The sequence below is a fragment of the Ostreococcus tauri genome (assembly GCF_000214015.3).
Source record: "Ostreococcus tauri WGS project CAID00000000 data, contig chromosome 10, whole genome shotgun sequence".
In the NCBI taxonomy this organism is placed as follows: Eukaryota; Viridiplantae; Chlorophyta; class Mamiellophyceae; order Mamiellales; family Bathycoccaceae; genus Ostreococcus; species Ostreococcus tauri.
Genome location: NC_014435.2, coordinates 208,365 through 227,033, shown reverse-complemented (window position 1 = coordinate 227,033; position 18,669 = coordinate 208,365). Strand labels below are relative to the sequence as shown.

Below are 18,669 nucleotides of genomic sequence, written 5' to 3'. Positions count from 1 at the left end.
ACGCCGCGCGCGCGTTGCGTTGAAATCTGCCCGCGCTCGAGGTCCACGCCTCCGGACGCGTCTCGACGCGCGCGCCGCCCCCCGTCGCCGCGCGCGCGACGACGCGGGCGATATCGATCGTCCGCGCGCGCGTGGAGATCGCCCCTGGGCCGTGCGCGCGGCGCGACCGAGTGCGGGGGGATCCGCGGTCGTGGCCACGCCGAGGGGGTCCGCCACGAGTCATGACTCGCCATACGCCGCCACGTCGGATCGTCCAATCCCATCCCGCGCGCCATCGTCCGCGCCCGGCGACGCCGACGCGCCGTTGCGCGCGCGCGATCGCGTCGCGACGTGCGACGACTCCGCGATCGACCGTCGCGCGCGATCGACCGCGACGCGGCGCTCGAGGACGGAAAGACGCGCACGCATCCGTGGGCCGTCGGGCGTAACGACCGGCGCGACCGACGACGCGGAACGATCTCGAGACGGACGCGATGCCGTTCGCCGATCGCCTGGTGGAACTCATGCGGACGCCGCGAGAGGGCGAGGCGCGGGCGCTGGTCTCGCACGGGGTGTCGCTCGGACGACACGGCGACGTCGCGGGCGCCGGGACGGAGGGCGAGACGCGTCGGGAGAGCGATACGATGGGCGTCGTCGACGTCCCGATGCATAAGCTGTGGGGGGCGCAGACGCAGCGGAGCTTGGAGAATTTTAAGATCGGTGGGGAGAAGATGCCGATCGCGATCGTGCGGTCGTTGGCCATCGTGAAGTACGCGGCGGCGACGGTGAACGAACGCGAGGGACGGTTGGAGCCGAGACTTGCGGAGGCGATACGGAGAGCTGCGCGGGAGGTGGTGGAGGGACGATTGGATGAACACTTTCCTTTGGTCGTGTGGCAAACCGGATCGGGGACGCAGACGAACATGAATTTGAACGAGGTCATTTGCAACGTGGCGAATTCGCGTTTCTTGGGCGGGAGCGTCGGGACCAAGTCGCCGATTCATCCGAATGATCACGTGAATATGAGTCAGTCGAGCAACGACACGTTTCCCACCGCGATGTCCATCGCTACCGCGCACGAGGTTCAGGAACGCCTGATTCCGGCGCTGAAAATGTTACAGGAGGCGCTGCACGTAAAGGTGCTCGCGTGGGGAGACATCGTGAAAATCGGACGCACGCACTTACAGGACGCCGTCCCGATCACTCTCGCGCAAGAGTTCAGTGGGTACGAACAGCAGGTTAAGAACTCGCTGTTACGGGCTAAGGGTGCGCTCGTACACTTGCTCGAGCTTGCCATCGGCGGCACCGCGGTTGGCACTGGACTGAACGCACCGCCAAGGTTTGGCGAAAACATGGCGGCGGAGATCTCCATGCTGACTGGTCTACCCTTTGTGAGCGCGCCAAACAAATTCGAAGCACTCGCTGCGCATGATGCGCAATCCACGTTATCGGGGATGCTCAAAACGATCGCGATTTCTCTTCTCAAAATCGCTAACGACATTCGATTGCTCGGAAGTGGTCCGCGAGCCGGCTTGGGCGAACTTTGTCTTCCAGAAAACGAACCAGGGAGCAGCATCATGCCTGGCAAGGTGAATCCGACACAGTGTGAGAGCTTGATGCAGGTATGCGCGCAAGTCATAGGTAATGATCTCGCCGTTACCATCGGCGGCTCCGCGAGCTCACATTTTGAGCTCAACGTCGCAAAGCCTTTGATTGCGCACAACAACTTGAATAGCATCGCTCTTCTCTCTGACTCGTTAGAGAGCTTCACGAAAAACTGCGTAGTGGGAATCGAACCGAACATGGAGCGCATCGATGCTCTCATGCGTAGTAGCCTGATGCTCGTGACGAGCTTGGTCCCGAAGATTGGCTACGACAAAGCGGCAAAAATTTCCAAGAAGGCTCACGCCGAGGGACTGACGCTGAGAGAGGCCGGGGTGCAGCTTGGGCTGCTAACGAACGAACAGTTCGACGAATGGATCCGGCCCGACGAGATGACTCGACCAGAAGGCTTGCAGTCGAAGTTATAGCGCGTTCAGATGAATGATGTAACAACGTGTTTTCCGTTTACAGTCTGTAACCTGCTCTAACATTTGCTCTTTCCTCAACTCACGATCAAACGAGACTAGTAACTCGAGGCGTGAACGCAAGAACCTCCTTATTCTTCTTCCTCTCCATCCTCTTCCTTCGGTGAATACGCCGGCGAAGTCGGAGAGTATGCTGGGCTCGTCGGAGAGTATGCTGGGCTCGTCGGGGAGTACGCCGGACTCGTCGGAGAGTACGCCGGACTCGTCGGAGAGTACGCCGGCGAGGTCGGGGAGTACGCCGGACTCGTCGGAGAGTACGCCGGACTCGTCGGAGAGTACGCCGGCGAGGTCGGGGAGTACGCCGGACTCGTCGGAGAGTACGCCGGCGAAGTCGGAGAGTACGCAGGCGAGGTCGGGGAGTATGCCGGACTCGTCGGGGAGTATGCCGGACTCGTCGGGGAGTATGCCGGACTCGTCGGGGAGTACGCAGGAGAGGTCGGAGAGTACGCCGGCGAGGTCGGGGAGTATGCTGGACTCGTCGGAGAGTAGCCGACTCCACCACCAGGAGACATGCCACCAGGGGAGAACGCCATGCCTCCATCAGAGTAGGGTGAGAATGCCATACTCGTGTCGAAAGGCGACATCATTGCTCCACCAGGAGATAACAAGAACGATGGCGATTTCGCTCCGTAACCGGGCGTGCCTTCGCGTCCCGGGGTCATCGAGCCGTAGTGGCCGGGCGTTCTCGCAGTTTCGAACAAATCCAACTCCACTGCGTCCAACAACATTTCCTGATCCAAGTGAAGCTTGAACTCACCCGTACCAATGGGACAGAACTGTCCCAGCATGATGTTCTCACTCGGACCCGTCATATTATCCCGCTCTGAGAACGCAGCGGCTTCCATCAAAATGTCAACCGTTTCTTCGAAGCTGCATCGCATCAAAGCGCCCGTCTCAGCTCTGTTGATGCCGTGTCGCGTGATGCTCACAAGGTGTCCTCGGTACGTCATCACTTCGACGAGGATGGCAAGGTGCCTGTAGTTCACGTAAGAGCCGTCGAACTCGATGACACCACGAAGCTCTCGAAGAAGCGTGTTTCGCACGGCTTCGATGCCTAGGATTTGGATCACCTCGATCAAGTGGTTCGATGTCGTTCGCGTAAAATCGACATCCGGATGAGCCATGACTTCGAGCAGATTGACACCCTCCGTATCCAACATCCACTCAGTGTGCTTCTCAAACAATTGAGTGCGTGGATTGACAGCATTACTCTTCGCCTCGCGAATGAAAACCTTCTTAATATCCGGGATACCTCGGAGTGCGAGGTTGCTAAGCATTTGTGTCTCGATGCGTTTCAAGAACACTTCGTCTTCGATCGAGGAATCATCGTACTTCTCACCCTCAGCCTTCATGATTCTGATTCTCAACACGAGCTTCTCAGAGTTATCGTCGTTGAAGATACAACTAAGATCACCGCCAAAGTCTTCATTGATGCGCTCGGCCACATCCGCCATCAGCAGCTTCTTATCAACCATCATCTCGCGGTTCAGCTCAATTCGCAACAGCCACGGAGACATTCGAGACGGATCGACGTCCTCGTCCGGCATCTCGTAATACGCACGAACGAACTCACGATCTTCTTCGATGACAGTATCGGTCGGATCCGGGTCGTAGTGTACCTCCGTGACGGCGGCAACACTGTGAAGCGTTGTGTACTCAAGCGACGCCTGAACGTCTTTCGCCTTGGTTCTATCGCTCGCAAACTCTGGTTTGAGCGCAACCGTCAGCGATGGCGTCTTGATCTGCTTTGCGATGTTGATGATTTCCTTCAATCGTGGGACACCGAGGGTGACGTTCTTCGCGGACACACCGGCGAAGTGGAACGTGTTCAGTGTCATCTGCGTCGCCGGCTCACCAATAGACTGCGCGGCGACGACGCCAATTCCGTCACCAGGGGGCGCGAGCGCCATCTTAAAGCGTGATTCGACCTCACCGATGACCCAGTCGAAGCCAGCTCGAGTAAGCTTGTGATCCTTGAGCACACGCTTCGCGGCCAAGTTGGCGCGAACATGGGCGAAGAACAACAAGGTACCGTTTCTCTGCGCTTCGATAGACAACGGATCAGTTCCCGCCACGACGATCAACTTGGGCAGAAGTTCAGCCACGCTCTCAATGACGTGCGTCACGGAGAGCTCTTCTTCGGATCCACCCGGTCGGTACATCCCATATTGCTTTTGAGCGTTCCAGATGATACGCTTCATGTTCACCGGCAGGTGCACGTGCGGATCGCCCGTAGGGAACACCTTTCGCAGCTCAACGCGATCCTTTTGTAACCGCTCCCACTCAGCATCAATGATTTCTCTAACTTTAGTGCTGTGAGCGAGATCGCTTGCTTGCTCGTTACTAAGCCAGCCCTTGTTGAAGCCAGACACATCCGGATCAATTTGGAACACCGCGGCAAACTCCTTCGCACCAAGACGCAACGTGTCGAGCACTTGGCTCTCGATCATCGTGGCATCCATACCGTCTTCGCCGTACAAGAACTGGATGACATCACCGACACTATTACGTACAGTACCGTCATACTTAACGACGACGTCCTCCATGGCCTTGACGAGACGACGTTGGATGTAACCAGTTTCAGATGTCTTAACCGCAGTGTCAATCAAACCTTCGCGACCACCCATGGCGTGGAAGAAGAACTCTTGCGGAGTCAAGCCGCGTAAGTACGAGTTTTCGACGAAACCACGGGACTCCGGACCGAAATCGTCTTTGCTGAAGTGCGGCAAGGTACGTCCCTTGAAGCCGTACGGGATACGTTTGCCTTCTACGTTTTGCTGACCCACACACGCGATCATCTGTGAAATGTTAAGGAACGAACCCTTCGATCCAGCGGTTACCATCATCTTGACGTTGTTTGTGTCCTTAAGCGAGTTCTGAGCCGAGTTACCGGCGTTATCACGCGCTTTGTTCAAGATTTGGTTCACCTTCTGTTCGAAAGACTGTTGCATCGTCATACCCGGCTGCAATTCAAGTTCATTATTCTGCGCCTGTTTGATGACTTCCTTCACGTCGGCCTTTGCCTTGGTGATCGTGTTGTTAATTGTGAACATTGTCTCGTCATCTGCAATCGTGTCAGCGATACCAACGGTGAAACCGTGGTGCAGCAGCCAATAGTTGACGAGCGTCTGTGTCTGAGAGATGAGTCCGCGAGCGGCTATCGGACCCCACTCCTCCCAAGTTACATGAATCAAGCCACCACCGCCGCTACCCATGGTCTTCTTACATAACGTCCCGGTAAGGAGCTCACCTTGTTCAATACGCACGCCCGTGTCGTCAACACTGAAAGTCACGTCATCGGCATCTCTTGCCCACGCGCTTGTTCGCAACAGGTTCACCTTCGGAAGCATCATCGAGAACACCTGTTTCCCCGTCCACAGGGGTTGCGGTTTCAGAATGGCAGGCTTCGGAATTTTACCGTCCCAGTCTTCGAGCCACATGATAATGTTCATAAAAACATCCTTAGGGATGAACGTGTCTCGCTTCGTGATCAAGCGGCAACCAAGCAGGGTGTCCTGCACGATAGCCATCACAGGTTTGTTTGCTTGCGGCGACACAATCATTTTTGGCACCATCATGAGTTCTTTGACTTCGGCCTTGGTCTCGTACGATTGAGGAAGATGCATATTCATTTCATCTCCGTCGAAATCCGCGTTGTACGGCGGCGTAACGGACAGGTTCAATCTGAACGTGGAATACGGCATGATTCGCACGCGGTGACCCATGATGGACATCTTGTGTAGCGACGGCTGACGGTTAAACAACACAACATCACCGTTCACCATGTGACGTTCAACCTTGTAGCCGTACTCCAAGCGCTTTTCGCTCGCCTTCTTGAGGAAGCGGAGATCAAGGCGTTGACCGTCTTCACGAATGATGTAGCGTGCGCCCGTCTCTCCCGGAGGAGGATGCGGTCCATTATCCACCAGTCTCTGCAGACGCTCGATGTTGTAAGGTGTCACGGTCTCAGGATATGTCATGTTGAGCGCGATGGACCACGGAACTCCGAGTTCGTCTAGCATGAGGTTCGGATCCGGAGTAATGACGGTGCGCGCCGAAAAATCGACACGCTTACCCATCAAGTTACCTCGAATACGACCCGCCTTGCCCTTGAGACGCTCCGAAATCGACTTGATACTCCGACCACTGCGCGTGAGCGCACGGGGCATGCCAGCTACTGTGTTGTCCATGAAAGTCATGATGTGGTACTGCAGTAGCTCTGTGAACTCCAAGATGACATGCTGCGGCGCGCCGTTCTGCTCTTGCCTTTCTAAATTTTTGTTTGTTCTAACGATTTCCATTAGTTTGACGGTAAGATCGTCCTCTGATCGAGTAGACGCATCGAATGAGACCGAAGGCCGCACAGGCGGCGGAGGCACGGGCATGACTTGAAGGATCATCCAATCTGGCCGTGCGTGCTCGGGATCGAGACCCAGAACGCGACAGTCTTCATCAGAGATTCCCTTCAGAATTTGCAACGCACGCTCCGCGGTAACGACAACCTTGCGCTCACCACCTTCCGGAAGCAACTCGTCGTCGCGGTGCTTGAACTCAGCGGTGATTTTCATCCCCTCCAAGCGGTACTGCGGCTGCGCCGTCCCCGTGTAAGGACATACGCTCTTCGTCTTGCACGCGTCGGTGAGCTTCTTCAGGCGATTCTTCGGGTTCTTAATCCGCATCAGCTGCGCAAACTTTGGATCCTCATCCTTGTGCAACAAAAGCTGCGACGACGAGTACCCCACGCAACGCAGCACTCGGAGCACGACATTGATAAAACCGTGGTGATACACTGGCTTCGCCAACTCGAGATGTCCAAAGTACCCCGGCGTTTGCACGCTATCGCATCCATCCGTCTCGCACACCGCGCCGCGATCCATCGTCCCCATCCTCGGATCCGACAGACCGCCTCGCTTCGGTCGGCCCTTTTCGTACGTGTCGCTCGACTCGATCGCGCACACGGACATCTTGCGCTGCGCTCGCGGAAAAATTACGGTGGATCCGTCAGTCCCTCCGCCCGCGTTCGCTCGTTTCTTCACCGAACCGCGCGATCAAAATCGAGAACGCTAACGTACGATCTCATCCGGCGACAGCACGCCGAACTGCACGGCGTCGACGCGGCATAACTCGGCGGTGGAGTGCGGGAAGCGATCGTGCACGCTCATGGCGCCGTGGAGCCGTGAGACCCGTTATCTCGCGCGGCGCAGACGTTCGAATCGACGGGTTCCGAGGCGGAGACGTCGAGTGCGTGGTGTGCGATCGAACGCGAGCGTCGAGGAGAACGGGGAAAACGCGAACGAGGCGCGCTCTGAGGAAATGACTAGGGATCTGGGAATCCCCTGGAGGCGAGGGTTTGGGGCGGACGGCTCGAAGCGGCGCGACGACGCGCGCGCGCGGGTAAATACAACGGCTAAGTCACTCGATGCTGCGTTTGTTGGCGTAATAGTGGCGATATCGCGGAACCCCACTCGCGCGCTCGGTACCGCGAAAGAGATAGAGCTTCGGGAGGGCCTCGTCCCAAGGACCGGCGATTTGCGTCTTGCCGCGGCGAGCGAGAAACACGAGAAGCCCGGGCGAGAGCACGGCGAGGAGAAAGGTCCAGGCTACGAACGCCCACCCGAGCAAGGGATCGCACTCACGAGCTATTATGAAGGCCCAGACGTGTACCGTGAACACCACGATGAGATGTAGCGCGGTGGATCGCACGCGAACGGCGCGCCAGACGTACGGTGCCAAGACGTAACACTCGAGCGCCAGGAGCGCGTCGGCGAACACGCTCGGGCGATCGTCCAGTCGACTCGCCATGAGCATCGTCGCAAACATCGCCGCGCCGAGCGAAAACGAACTCGCCAGCTGCTTCGTCTCGAGATTCGCGAACGCGTAATCGTACGCCAAGACGTACAATCCAAGCGAGAGCGCCGAGCATACCGCCGCTGTGTCGTCGCTCACCGCCGCAGTCATCGTCTGACATAACGGCGTGAGAGCCGCTAGACCGCACGACACGAGCGCAAACAACCTCAACGATCGCAACGATCGCTTTACCAACCCACCGAGCCCTCGTCCACCGTTCGATCCACCGAGCGCCCACGCCACGCCGCCGACGGCGAGCGCGCCTAGCTCCAACCGTATCCTCCCTCTCGCCTCCGCGCTCCCGTCCACGAGCGCTGCGTGTAACCCGGCGTGTACGACGACCATGGCACACTGCTGCGAGATCGTCCACGCCGCGATCGCGCTCGAGACGTACGCGCGCTCGCGCACGCGCGCGTTGAGCGTCAAACGCTTCAGAAATGTCTCCGCATCCGTCTGGTTATCTGGACGCTCGCGCTCGTGTGCGTCGTACAGCACGCGATGAGGACGTCCAGATACCCCCGCGTCGGCGCTCGAGCGCATCGAGCGCGATCGACGTCGAGCGCGACGCAAATCGTCGAACAATGACGATTTCGGCACCTCGCGACGCATCACTTCACCACGCCGATGCGACGAGAGGGATACGGTGGGCGCGCCGACGCGCACGGTGATAGTCGAAGATATAAATTTGGGTTGCCCGCCACGACGACCACGCCGGAAAAGTGCGCGATACCGCTTACGAGTGGGAGATTTAAATCTTTAGAGGGCGATTCGGTCGAGACGAGTGCGGACGCGCCGCGCGACGCGTTGGACGTCTGGCGCGACGAGAGCGACGAGTCGATCGATAGGGCGTGTTTGATGGTTTTGAGGAGTGAGTTCGGGGAGACGGGGCGACGCGCGAGCGAGGGAGACGCGCGAAACAGAGGTGAGAGCGCCGCGCGCGAGAGAGCCGAACGAGGTGCCGGGAGTTCAATCGTCTCGGATCGAGCGCGGGAGTTCACGCGAGGACGTGCACGCTGGCGGCCCGACGACGAAGAGATTTGGCGCGAGCGAAAAAGGCGAATGACGGCGCGCAGAGTGGACGCGCCGATGATCGGAGCGTGCGAGACGGGCGAGCACGAGCGCGCGTTGTCACAGTGGCAGACCGTCGTTTCCGAGAGAGCGCGATTTCGATCAAGATTACGAGCGATGGCGGGCGGAATCGAGAACTTGGGGAATTCGTGCTACATATCGGCGACGTTACAAATGCTCAAGAGCCTGGATGGTTTCGTCGAGGACGTTAATGCGATCGGATGGAATGATCTAGCGCGCAAGCCGATTCTTGCGGCGCTCGCACGATTCTTCGTTCAAGACGAAGGCAAGGTTCTGAGCGCGGCTGAGATCAAGCGAGAGATGGCTAAAGTAGGACCGTACGGTGACTTCGATCAACAGGACGCGATGGAGTTCTTGACCGTGATGTTAGAGTCGATTGAGCGCGAGATGGGCGAGGACGTTGAACGATGTCCCTCTCGCAGAAATTTTGCTTGGCGCATTGCGCACACAATGAAGTGTGGCATGTGCGGTGATATCACGACGGTAGACGAATCGATGTACGCTCTGACGCTCCAAGTGGTCGCCGTGTCGCGACACTCGATCGAACAACTCCTCACGAACTCGTTCGAACCGGAGATGCTCGAGCGTACATGTGATCGAAGCGGTTGTTTCGGCCGAACGTGCTTGTCGTCTAGATACGTTATGTCGAAACCGAAAGTGTTGCTTCTGCATCTGAAACGCTTTTCTGCTAGCTACGATGCAGATACGAATGAGATGCAGTTGCATAAGATCGCGTCGAATATTCGACTACCGATGAATTTGACGCTACCCATGAATCTGAACAGAGTCGAGGCCAAGAAATCGCCGTCAAACTCCAGATCGGAAGACCAGAAGATCAACGATGGACTGTCGAGTGACGAGATATTATCCGGAACTCCGGCTACGCATACACCGAGAGTTCCAGTGCAAACGCGATCACGCGTCGCCGAAGACAACGAAACCTTCGGCTTGCGCTCCGTGGTCGGCCACATCGGTGCGACTCTCGAACTGGGACATTACATCACGCATCGCCGTGAAAACGGATCCAACAACTGGAAGACTTTTGACGACGAGCGTGTGACTCGATACATCGCTGCCATCGATCGAGACGATAACTCATTCTTCGCATCCTCTCCTCAAGAGTTCGAGCGCGAGTGCTACGTCATCGCGTACGATCGAACGAAAAACTTAGGATGAACTGTGAAGCGGGAGTGAATCGGCTCTGGTGGTTGGCTGTATTTCGTACTACTGTATTCTGTAAGCAGAGGAACTGATTGATTGTAAACGATTATTGAGCGATCACTGTTTCACACGCGGCTAGTGACTACTTGCGCGCTGGAGGTGGCCCGTAGAGACGTTCCAAGTTTTTCGCGTGTTTCAAAATTGACAACACCGCCAACGCGCTTCCTCCATCCAAACCATCCAGCAAAATCTTCTCGTCCCGCTCGCCTCGCCAGATCGCCTCCATGGTCTCCCCCTTTAAATTCCATCCCTCACGAACGAGATGCGGAATCGCCTCGTACATGACGAGACGTTTGCGCTCGCCCTCGTCGGCGTTTTCGCTCGCATCTCGCAACCACGCCACGGCCGCGATGCCCTCAAACAAAGGATCCAACACCTTGATCGCCTCGTGCACGTCCTTACTCTGCTCTCTTGTCGACACGCGCGCCCCGGTTTGCTCTCGATACGCCTGCGCTACCTCCGGCTCGCCGTACTCCCTCGACGTCTCCGCGTGCTCGTTCCTCCTCCTCCGCTCCTCCGCCTCCTCCTCCGCCGTCCGCGTCGTCCGCCAATCACCATCGTCCCACTCGAACTCCCGTTCGATCCCAACCGACGCGAAAAGTGACCCTAAATCTCTCCGCACAACGTTTCGACAGTCCCCGCCCGTCGTGCGCAGCGTAAACGGAACCGCTCGCACGTCGTCGGCGCTCTCCGCCGCGCCCGCGTCCCGCACGTAAAACGTCAACCTTCTCACCTTTGCCCCTGGGAGCTCCCGCGCTCGACGCACGTGATCGAGCGTCCCCTGCAGATGCGCCAGGGCCTCCGCGTTCGCCTTCGAGAGCTCGGGGTGCGTGGACGCCAAGACGTCCGGGTGCACCAAACGCACGAGCGCCGTCATGGATTGTTTCAGCGTTCGCGTCGTCTCCGTCGACGTCGCGAACGCGGACGAGAGGCATCGCGACGTCAATCGCGCCGAGAAGTCGAGGCGACGGACCGTCGAGCGCATCGCGCGCGCGCGAGGGCGTCTGCGGCTGACCGACGGGGAATCGTGTGCTCGCTTCATTTTCTTTTGAGTCATCACTCAAGAATGACCCCCTCGTGACGACGTTGTTTCGACGTCTTCCGAAGGCACCGCACACGCGCGCGCTTCTCGTCGCCGCCGGCGAGTCTTCGTGGTCGGCAGAGAGAGGGACAGCGCGCGGCGATGTCTCGCGTCGCCGCGCCGAGTTTCACGGCGTCTCGCGCCCTGAGCGCACGGTACGGCGGCGAAAAGATCAATACGAAATGCTCGCTGCGCGCGTATCCTCGACGCTCGGGTCGCATCACGGCGCGCGCGGAGGGTTTCGGGGACGCTCGAGAGAATCCAGCGGCGGGATTGAAGGCGCCGAGCACGCCGGAGTCCCCTCGGGGGCAGCAGCTGGCGTACATATTGCGAACGTCGCCGGAAATGTTTGAGAGCGCGGTGGACTCGCAGCTCGACGCGCTCGTTCGGGAGATTGAGGAAGAGGGCGCGCGCGCGGGAGAGTCGAGCGAACAGTTGGTGCTGTATAAGCGCATCGCAGATGTTCGAGCGTTGGAGCGAAGGAACGGATTGGAGGACATTATGTACACTAGCATCATTCAAAAGTTTCTGAGCGTCGGAGTAGATATGCTTCCGCCGCTGGACGAGACGACGATGCTCAAGGGGATTGATCTGAATCGATTGACGGACGGAGTGCATAGTAAGGAGGCGTTAGAAATGGTACGCGAACATCTCATGGCGGTCTTGGGAGGCGCAGGGGAGAACGCGTACTCGTCACAGCTTGTGCGCATGTCCAAGCTCCAGGCGGCGCAAGTGTACGCAGCGTCCATCATGTTTGGATATTTTATCACGCGCGCTGACAAGAGATTTCAGCTCGACCGCGCGATGGGGACACTACCTCTCGACCCGATGGAGAGCGCCAAGGCATTGGAACGTTTGTTCAACAGCGCGAGTGCGATGGACTCCATCGACGAGGCAGACGCGGCGCCGGAAAACTTTGGGGGCGCGGATTTTGACATGTTCGCCGATTCCCCGAACGCGAACGCTGGAGCGAGCAAGTCGAGGAGCAAAATGACTCTCAAACAGTATATTCAAAATTTCGACCAGATGACGCTGGCGCAAACTGCAAGAATCGTCTCGATGGAGGGGGTAATGGTGGCGGAGCGCCAAACGGGGGCGCTCTTCGGCTCCATCGAAGAGCTCCAACGCGAGATGCAGGACGCCGTGGGAATGAACGCAGTGACCCCGGAGGAGCTCATGGATGCGGTTAATGACGCCGTGTCGAGCAAGAAGGTTCAAACTCTCACCCTAGCGTACGCATCCCAGAGACGTCTCGTGTTGGAGGCTGTCGCGTTTGGCAACTTTTTGCGCCAGTCTGAGACGTACATTGACGGATACAACGCCAAGTTGTTGACGCCCACGCCCAAGGGTCCGACAGGCCCGCCCGGTGCGTCGCTTCGTAACCCAGATGACGACGATGATGGCGGGAACGGCGGCGGAAACGTTCCAGCATAAAGTCGAGGCGGGCGCCGAAATATTTGACGAGGCCCCGCGACGCGTGCGCTTTTAGACAACGCTTCTATACGCACTACGTCCAACAAAGAGTTGTAGTTGATTACACCAAATGATTGCGTTACGTAAAACGCGCGTGACTCGCACCGTCGCCGAGCAGAGCGCGCTCGATTCGTCGGTCGAGGAGGCTTTTCGCCGGATCCGCGCGTCCAAGTCTTGAACCTTTCGCGTAGCCCCATCACAGCTCGCTCGCGTCCTTCACGAGCGCCGCCAGCTTCGCCGGATCCGCGCCCGTCATCTCGCTCACCTTCACGCCGTTCGAGTACACTTGAAACGTCGGCATCGCGGAGATTCCGCACTCGCCCGCGACGTCCTCCAGCTCGTCCACGTCGATCTTCACGAAGACGATCTCCGGGTACTTGGTCGACAACTCCTCGAAGTGCGGCGCGATCGCCTTACACGGTCCGCACCAGCTCGCCGTGAAATCAACCACCACCTGCGCGCGTTCGAGACCGCGCCCGTCAGTCCACGCTCGCGCGATCGACGATCAACGAACACCAATTTAATCTCGATCCTCCGACGATCCAACCGCGCATTCACTCCGTCGCCGTGACCCGCCGGGCGCGGTCCGCGTCGACGCATCCGATCGCCGCTCTCACGCACCGGCTTACCGGCCGCCTTGATCGCGGCGAATTCCTCGGCGCTCGCGAGTTGCTTCACCATCGCGTTCGCTCGCGCGCGCGTGTGCGGGCGATCGGTCGCGTCGACGCGCGCTCGAGGGGGGGTCACCATGGGTGAGGACTCGAGGAACGCGCGCGGCGCGCGCGAGGCGACGGGCGAGAGATGCTACGCGCGATGACATGAAAACGATGAGCGAAAACGGTGCGCTCGGTGGTGGTGCTAATCGTCGCCCGCGTCGTCGTCGTCGTCGTCGTCGTCGTCGTCGTCGTCGTCGTCCGCGGCGTACTTGGCGATGACGCTCGCGTCGGCGGGCGCGTTCGCGCTCGCGAGCTCAGCCTCGGTGGGCGCCTCTCGACCGGTGCGCCAGCCGAAGGCGTAATACATCGCGTTCACCGCGATCGCCGTCACCGGTTTGAACAGCGTGAGCACGGCGAAGACGATGAAAATCCAACCCGCAATCTTTCGCGCGTCGCCGCCGTCGCCGCCGCCGCCGCCGCCGCCGCCGAAGAACCAGTCGATCGGACCTCTGGGCCCACCCCCGTCGAGCGCTCTGAGCTTCTTCTCCGCCTTACCCCCTAAGGCACCCTGGAGCGCCTTCCTCGCCGCCTCCTGCGCGCTCTTACGGTCGATGAACGGCGTGTCACCCGCGCCGTCGGCTGAGCTCTGGACGCGAACGAGCGACGCGCGTCGTCGAGCGACGCGCGCGCGGGCGCTGGGAGGGGCGGTGACGCGCGCGGAGACGCTCGCGATGGACATGGGCGTCGACAAAGCGCGACAAAGCGCGACGCGGTGTGTGGGGCGAGCGGCGATGGGAAGTGGAAGGAAAAGCTTACCCTGAGCCTTTCGTCTCTATCCTCCGCGCGCGAGAGGATGGACTCGTGTAGGTCGTGCGACGGTCGTGAGATGGCTAACGAGCGCGTGCATGGTATAATACAATGTGAAATTATCAGCATTTATCGCTCACGCGCACATCGCGCGGGCGTAGGACTGCACGATCCAGGGCTCGACGAAGCGGCTGGAGAGGAAGTACGTTGCGGCGCCGAGTGCAATGGAAATGGGCAACGCCGGGAGAGCCTTGCCGTGTACACTCAGGGCGAAGAGCGTGAGTACCAAGCCAGAAATGACGGCGATGAAACAGAAGGCGCACGTTATCCAGGACCACATCGCGGCTCGACCGACGAGGAGGCTGTAAAAGATGAAGTCTCCGAGTCCGAGTTTGATGGAATCGGGAAGACCGTACTTCTCGTCAGAGCTGCCTCTGGAACCATCGCCACCTGCGCCCGCGCTCGCGTCCCCATCATCCACACTCGCTCGTTGATACGCTCCATTATTGCTATCGTCGTTCATGCCGCGCGATTCGTACACAAGCGCCGGGATATCCTCGTTTCGCTCCTGGGCCAACTCAACCATGAGTCGCAGTGGGCCGTTCGGCGTGAGCACGGCGTACAAATCGTATAGAGCCATGGCTATTAACACCGACCACGTCGTCCACTCCGGTATTCGTGTCAAGTAAAACGACACGATTGTGGAGATGCAGATCAAATATCCCTGCTTCACCAATAGCGGACCCGGCCAGAAGAACGTCATCAACACCCCGCCCACGGTGAAGTTCCACAGCACCAACCCCACCGTCACTACATCTATCGCTATGTCTAACCTTTGCAACAATCGCATAAAGATATCAGTCCCTAAAACCCCGAATATGAGAAATCCACTGAACCCCATGTACGCCCAGATGAACGTTCCCATTCGATACTTGAAGCACAGAAAAATCCCAAACGTCATCACCGTGATGAACACGACGAACACGATCGCGTTCAGCACGCTTCCTTTGAACTTCACCATATCATTGTCCGAAGTCTACACGCGGGTGAGAACCGTCGCCGTCGTCGTCAGTCTTCTTCGGCACTGCGTCGCGACTGCGCGCACCTCCAACACCCTCCTCGCCGCGTGCGTCGCCTTTGTCGTCTCCACCCGCGTCGCGTCGCGTTCGCGCGTCGATCGATTAATCGTTCATGAAGACGTACCTTCTCCGTGTACACCGCGCTGAAGACCCCACCGCCGTCGCCGGTGTCTTCGAAATCGTCTCGAAGGAGCTCCACTAGGGCGACGCAAAGAAGCATCGCGACGGAGACCGGCACGACGACGGCGCCGATCGTGCGAACGAGCTCCGATCGACTCGGTCGAGTGAGTCTCCGGCGCGCCCATTTCCCTTCCGCTGGATCGGGCGGCATGGCGCCAGCGCGCGACGATTTGTGAGGGAAAGTACTACGAGCAAGCGAGCGAGGCGAGCGAGGTGAGCGACGGGGTCGATGTTGTGAATTGGTGCGAACAACGTCGCTTCTCTCTTATTGCACGCATATTATTCTTTCATTTTTTTATTCGACTCGTAAGGAGCGAATCAATGTGTTTTCATCCCATCTAGAATCATCGCCGGTTCCCAACGCAAGGCGACTTTGCACGAACAGTCCAGTTCCCGTCTTGATTAGTCGACTTCTTCCATGCGGGAACCCTCGTCGACTTCTTCCTCGAGCGCCGGCAAGTCATCCGCGACCGGCGCGTCGTCCTCGTCGATGGAGAGACCGAGCTTGATCATGCGGTGGATGCGGCCGCCGAACGTCGTCGGCTCGTCCAAGGAGAAGCCGGAGGTGAGCATGGCGGTTTCGAACACGAGGAGCACCAAGTCCTTGACAGTCTTGTCACCCTTGTCCGCATCGGCGCGCTTGCGCAACTCCTTCATGATGGAGTTGTCTGGGTTAATCTCCATCGTCTTCTTGCTGGACATGTAGCTGCTCATAGAGTTGTCGCGAAGAGCTTGAGCCTTCATAATGCGCTCCATGTTTGCGCTCCAGCCGTACTCGCCGGTGACAAGGACGCACGGCGAGTCGACAACGCGATCAGAGACGATGCACTTCTCAATCTTGTCACCCAAGATGTCCTTGATCAAGCGGCAGAGGTTCTCGTACTGAGCCGCAACTTCTTCCTTTTGCTTCTTCTCTTCCTCCGTCTCGTCGAGCTCCAAGCCTTCCTTGGTGCACGACACAAGCTTCTTGCCGTCGTACTCCTTGAGTTGCTGAACGGCGTACTCATCGATCGGGTCGGTCATATAGAGGACTTCGTAGCCGCGCTTCTTGAGCTTCTCAATGAACGGAGAGTTCTCGACAGATTTCTTGGACTCGCCGGTGATGTAGTAGATGGACTTTTGGCCCTCCTTCATACGCGTGACATAATCCTTGAGAGAAGTTTGCTCCTCGCCAGACTTGGTGGAGTAGTAGCGGATCAAATCGGCAATCTTGGAGCGGTTTTGCGCGTCTTCATGGATGCCGAGCTTCAAGTTCTTGCCGAACGCCTCGTAGAACTTGGTGTAGTCGTCCTTGTTCTCAGCGATTTCGTTGAACATTTCGAGGCACTTCTTGACAATGTTCTTCTTGATGACCTTGAGAATTTTGTTTTGCTGGAGCATTTCACGAGAAATGTTGAGCGGTAAATCCTCAGAATCAACGATACCCTTGACGAAGCCCAAGTACTCCGGGATGATGTCCTCGCAGTTGTCCATGATGAAGACGCGGCGGACGTACAGCTTGATGTTGTTTGCCTTCTTCTTGCCGTCAAACATGTCGAACGGCGCACGCTTCGGGACGAAGAGCACAGACTTGAACTCGAGTTGACCTTCGACTGCGAAGTGTTTCACGGAAAGTTGTTCTTCCCAGTCGTTGGTGAGCGACTTGTAGAACGCGGCATACTCGTCCTTGGTGATCTCCTCCGGGTTGCGCATCCAGATCGGCTTTTGCTTGTTCATGATGGCCCACTCGTGAGAGACTTCCTTCACCTTCTTCGTCTTCTTTTCCTTCACCTCATCATCCTTGATTTCGGTGATTTTGCCCTCTTCTTCTTCGCCTTCTTCCTCGGCCTCGTCGTCAGACACTTCCTTCTCGGTCGTCTTCTCGGTCCAGAGAGAGATCGGGTAGGAGATGAACTCAGAGTGCTTCTTCACCAAGTCCTTCAAGCGGCGCTCTTCGAGGTACTCAAGTTGATCATCCTTGAGGTGGAGGACCATCTTGGTACCGCGGCCGAGCTCGCTCGCGCTCGCGTCCTTGGTCACCGTGAAGGAGCCGCCGGCTTGGGATTCCCAACGGTAGCCTTCGTCGTCGTTGTGCTTGGTGTACACGACAACCTTCTCAGCGACAAGGTAGGAGGAGTAGAAACCGACGCCGAACTGGCCGATCATGGAAATGTCGGCGCCCGCAGTGAGCGCCTCCATAAATGCCTTGGTACCGGATCGCGCAATCGTACCGAGGTTGTTGACCAAATCAGCCTTGGTCATACCGATGCCGCTGTCGATGATGGTCAGCGTGTTGTTCGTCTTATCCGGGACGATGTGAATGAACAACTCGGGTTGCGACTCGAGCTTGGACTTATCCGTCAAACCCTCGAAGCGAATCTTATCGAGAGCATCGGAGGAGTTACTGCGCGGGCGAGAACACAATCGTCAGTCTCGCGGTCAAAAAGAGGCAAACCAACTTCCAGATATCTTCTGCTGCTGCTTCTAGAAAACGCTCGCGAAGTTGGTGTCGAAGACGCTTCGACACGCCCGTGCCTTCGCTCACGCCCCTTCGCGGACACCACCGACGCGCATCGCGCGCGAAACGTTTCGCACGAATCCAATTCTCCGCTCGAACGCCCTCTGGACCGCGCCCATCGATCCCGACGACCGAAAAGCGTTGACTCCAGCGCGCACGCGCCCGTCGCGTCTTCGCCACGGCCATCGCGATCTCGTGCTTCGGACGCGCTCGACGCGCTCGACGCGCTCGCGTACCTGATCAACTCGCGCAAGAAGATTTCTTTGTTCGAATAGAACGTCTGTTACGCGTGAAACGTCCACAGATCATCGTCAGTCGTGGTTCAATCGCGCCATCGCGCACGCCGCCGCGAGTCAGCGCTCGGGATCATCTTTCGCGACGGCTCCTCTTCAAGCGACGAGTGATTCGCTCATAAACGCACGTTAATGATCAGCGATAAGAGCTGATTGATCTCGGCCTGGAACGCGAACGTTTCGGTGTCCTCGCTCATGGTGAACGCGACTGTGCACGGTGTGATGTGACGCTCGAGCGCGCATCGGCGCCGCGCCGTCGTGTCTAGAAGCTTCTTTTTCGCGCGTTTTTGAGCGTTACGTACTCTGTGCAATGTAAGAGCATGTCAGGGAAATTCGCGTGTCGTGTCGTACGCTCCATGTTTAGGGAGCATTTTGTCACC

General features: G+C 58.1%; 10 protein-coding genes across 10 annotated transcripts; 3 read left to right on the top strand and 7 right to left on the bottom strand.

The window, feature by feature from the left end:
- Window positions 1–473: 473 nt before the first annotated feature.
- OT_ostta10g01370 (Fumarase C, C-terminal) lies at window positions 474–2,009 on the top strand (the record flags this gene model as incomplete). Its single annotated transcript, XM_022983139.1, has 1 exon — window positions 474–2,009. One exon carries the CDS (start codon window positions 474–476, stop codon window positions 2,007–2,009), a length of 1,536 nt encoding a protein of 511 aa, XP_022839776.1.
- Window positions 2,010–2,137: 128 nt separating this feature from the next.
- OT_ostta10g01360 (RNA polymerase II, heptapeptide repeat,eukaryotic) lies at window positions 2,138–7,228 on the bottom strand (the record flags this gene model as incomplete). The annotated part of the gene is made up of 2 exons (XM_022983138.1): window positions 2,138–7,036; window positions 7,139–7,228. 2 exons carry the CDS (start codon window positions 7,226–7,228, stop codon window positions 2,138–2,140), a joined length of 4,989 nt encoding a protein of 1,662 aa, XP_022839775.1.
- A 250-nt stretch (window positions 7,229–7,478) lies between these two features.
- On the bottom strand, window positions 7,479–8,522 carry OT_ostta10g01350 (Phosphatidylinositol N-acetylglucosaminyltransferase; the record flags this gene model as incomplete). Its single annotated transcript, XM_003081522.2, has 1 exon — window positions 7,479–8,522. One exon carries the CDS (start codon window positions 8,520–8,522, stop codon window positions 7,479–7,481), a length of 1,044 nt encoding a protein of 347 aa, XP_003081570.2.
- Window positions 8,523–8,537: 15 nt separating this feature from the next.
- On the top strand, window positions 8,538–10,178 carry OT_ostta10g01340 (Ubiquitin carboxyl-terminal hydrolases family 2; the record flags this gene model as incomplete). The annotated part of the gene is made up of 1 exon (XM_003081521.2): window positions 8,538–10,178. One exon carries the CDS (start codon window positions 8,538–8,540, stop codon window positions 10,176–10,178), a length of 1,641 nt encoding a protein of 546 aa, XP_003081569.2.
- A 127-nt stretch (window positions 10,179–10,305) lies between these two features.
- Window positions 10,306–11,208, bottom strand: OT_ostta10g01330 (Domain of unknown function DUF4460; the record flags this gene model as incomplete). Its single annotated transcript, XM_003081520.1, has 1 exon — window positions 10,306–11,208. One exon carries the CDS (start codon window positions 11,206–11,208, stop codon window positions 10,306–10,308), a length of 903 nt encoding a protein of 300 aa, XP_003081568.1.
- Window positions 11,209–11,406: 198 nt separating this feature from the next.
- On the top strand, window positions 11,407–12,738 carry OT_ostta10g01320 (Protein of unknown function DUF760; the record flags this gene model as incomplete). Its single annotated transcript, XM_003081519.2, has 1 exon — window positions 11,407–12,738. One exon carries the CDS (start codon window positions 11,407–11,409, stop codon window positions 12,736–12,738), a length of 1,332 nt encoding a protein of 443 aa, XP_003081567.2.
- A 235-nt stretch (window positions 12,739–12,973) lies between these two features.
- On the bottom strand, window positions 12,974–13,458 carry OT_ostta10g01310 (Thioredoxin, conserved site; the record flags this gene model as incomplete). The annotated part of the gene is made up of 2 exons (XM_022983137.1): window positions 12,974–13,231; window positions 13,399–13,458. The coding sequence occupies 2 exons, from the start codon at window positions 13,456–13,458 to the stop codon at window positions 12,974–12,976; spliced, it is 318 nt and encodes a 105-aa protein (XP_022839774.1).
- Window positions 13,459–13,635: 177 nt separating this feature from the next.
- On the bottom strand, window positions 13,636–14,172 carry OT_ostta10g01300 (unnamed product; the record flags this gene model as incomplete). Its single annotated transcript, XM_022983135.1, has 1 exon — window positions 13,636–14,172. One exon carries the CDS (start codon window positions 14,170–14,172, stop codon window positions 13,636–13,638), a length of 537 nt encoding a protein of 178 aa, XP_022839773.1.
- Window positions 14,173–14,376: 204 nt separating this feature from the next.
- OT_ostta10g01290 (Peptidase A22A, presenilin) lies at window positions 14,377–15,650 on the bottom strand (the record flags this gene model as incomplete). Its single annotated transcript, XM_022983134.1, has 2 exons — window positions 14,377–15,276; window positions 15,444–15,650. 2 exons carry the CDS (start codon window positions 15,648–15,650, stop codon window positions 14,377–14,379), a joined length of 1,107 nt encoding a protein of 368 aa, XP_022839772.1.
- Window positions 15,651–15,901: 251 nt separating this feature from the next.
- OT_ostta10g01280 (Histidine kinase-like ATPase, ATP-binding domain) lies at window positions 15,902–18,486 on the bottom strand (the record flags this gene model as incomplete). Its single annotated transcript, XM_022983133.1, has 3 exons — window positions 15,902–17,882; window positions 18,233–18,276; window positions 18,418–18,486. 3 exons carry the CDS (start codon window positions 18,484–18,486, stop codon window positions 15,902–15,904), a joined length of 2,094 nt encoding a protein of 697 aa, XP_022839771.1.
- Window positions 18,487–18,669: the final 183 nt, after the last annotated feature.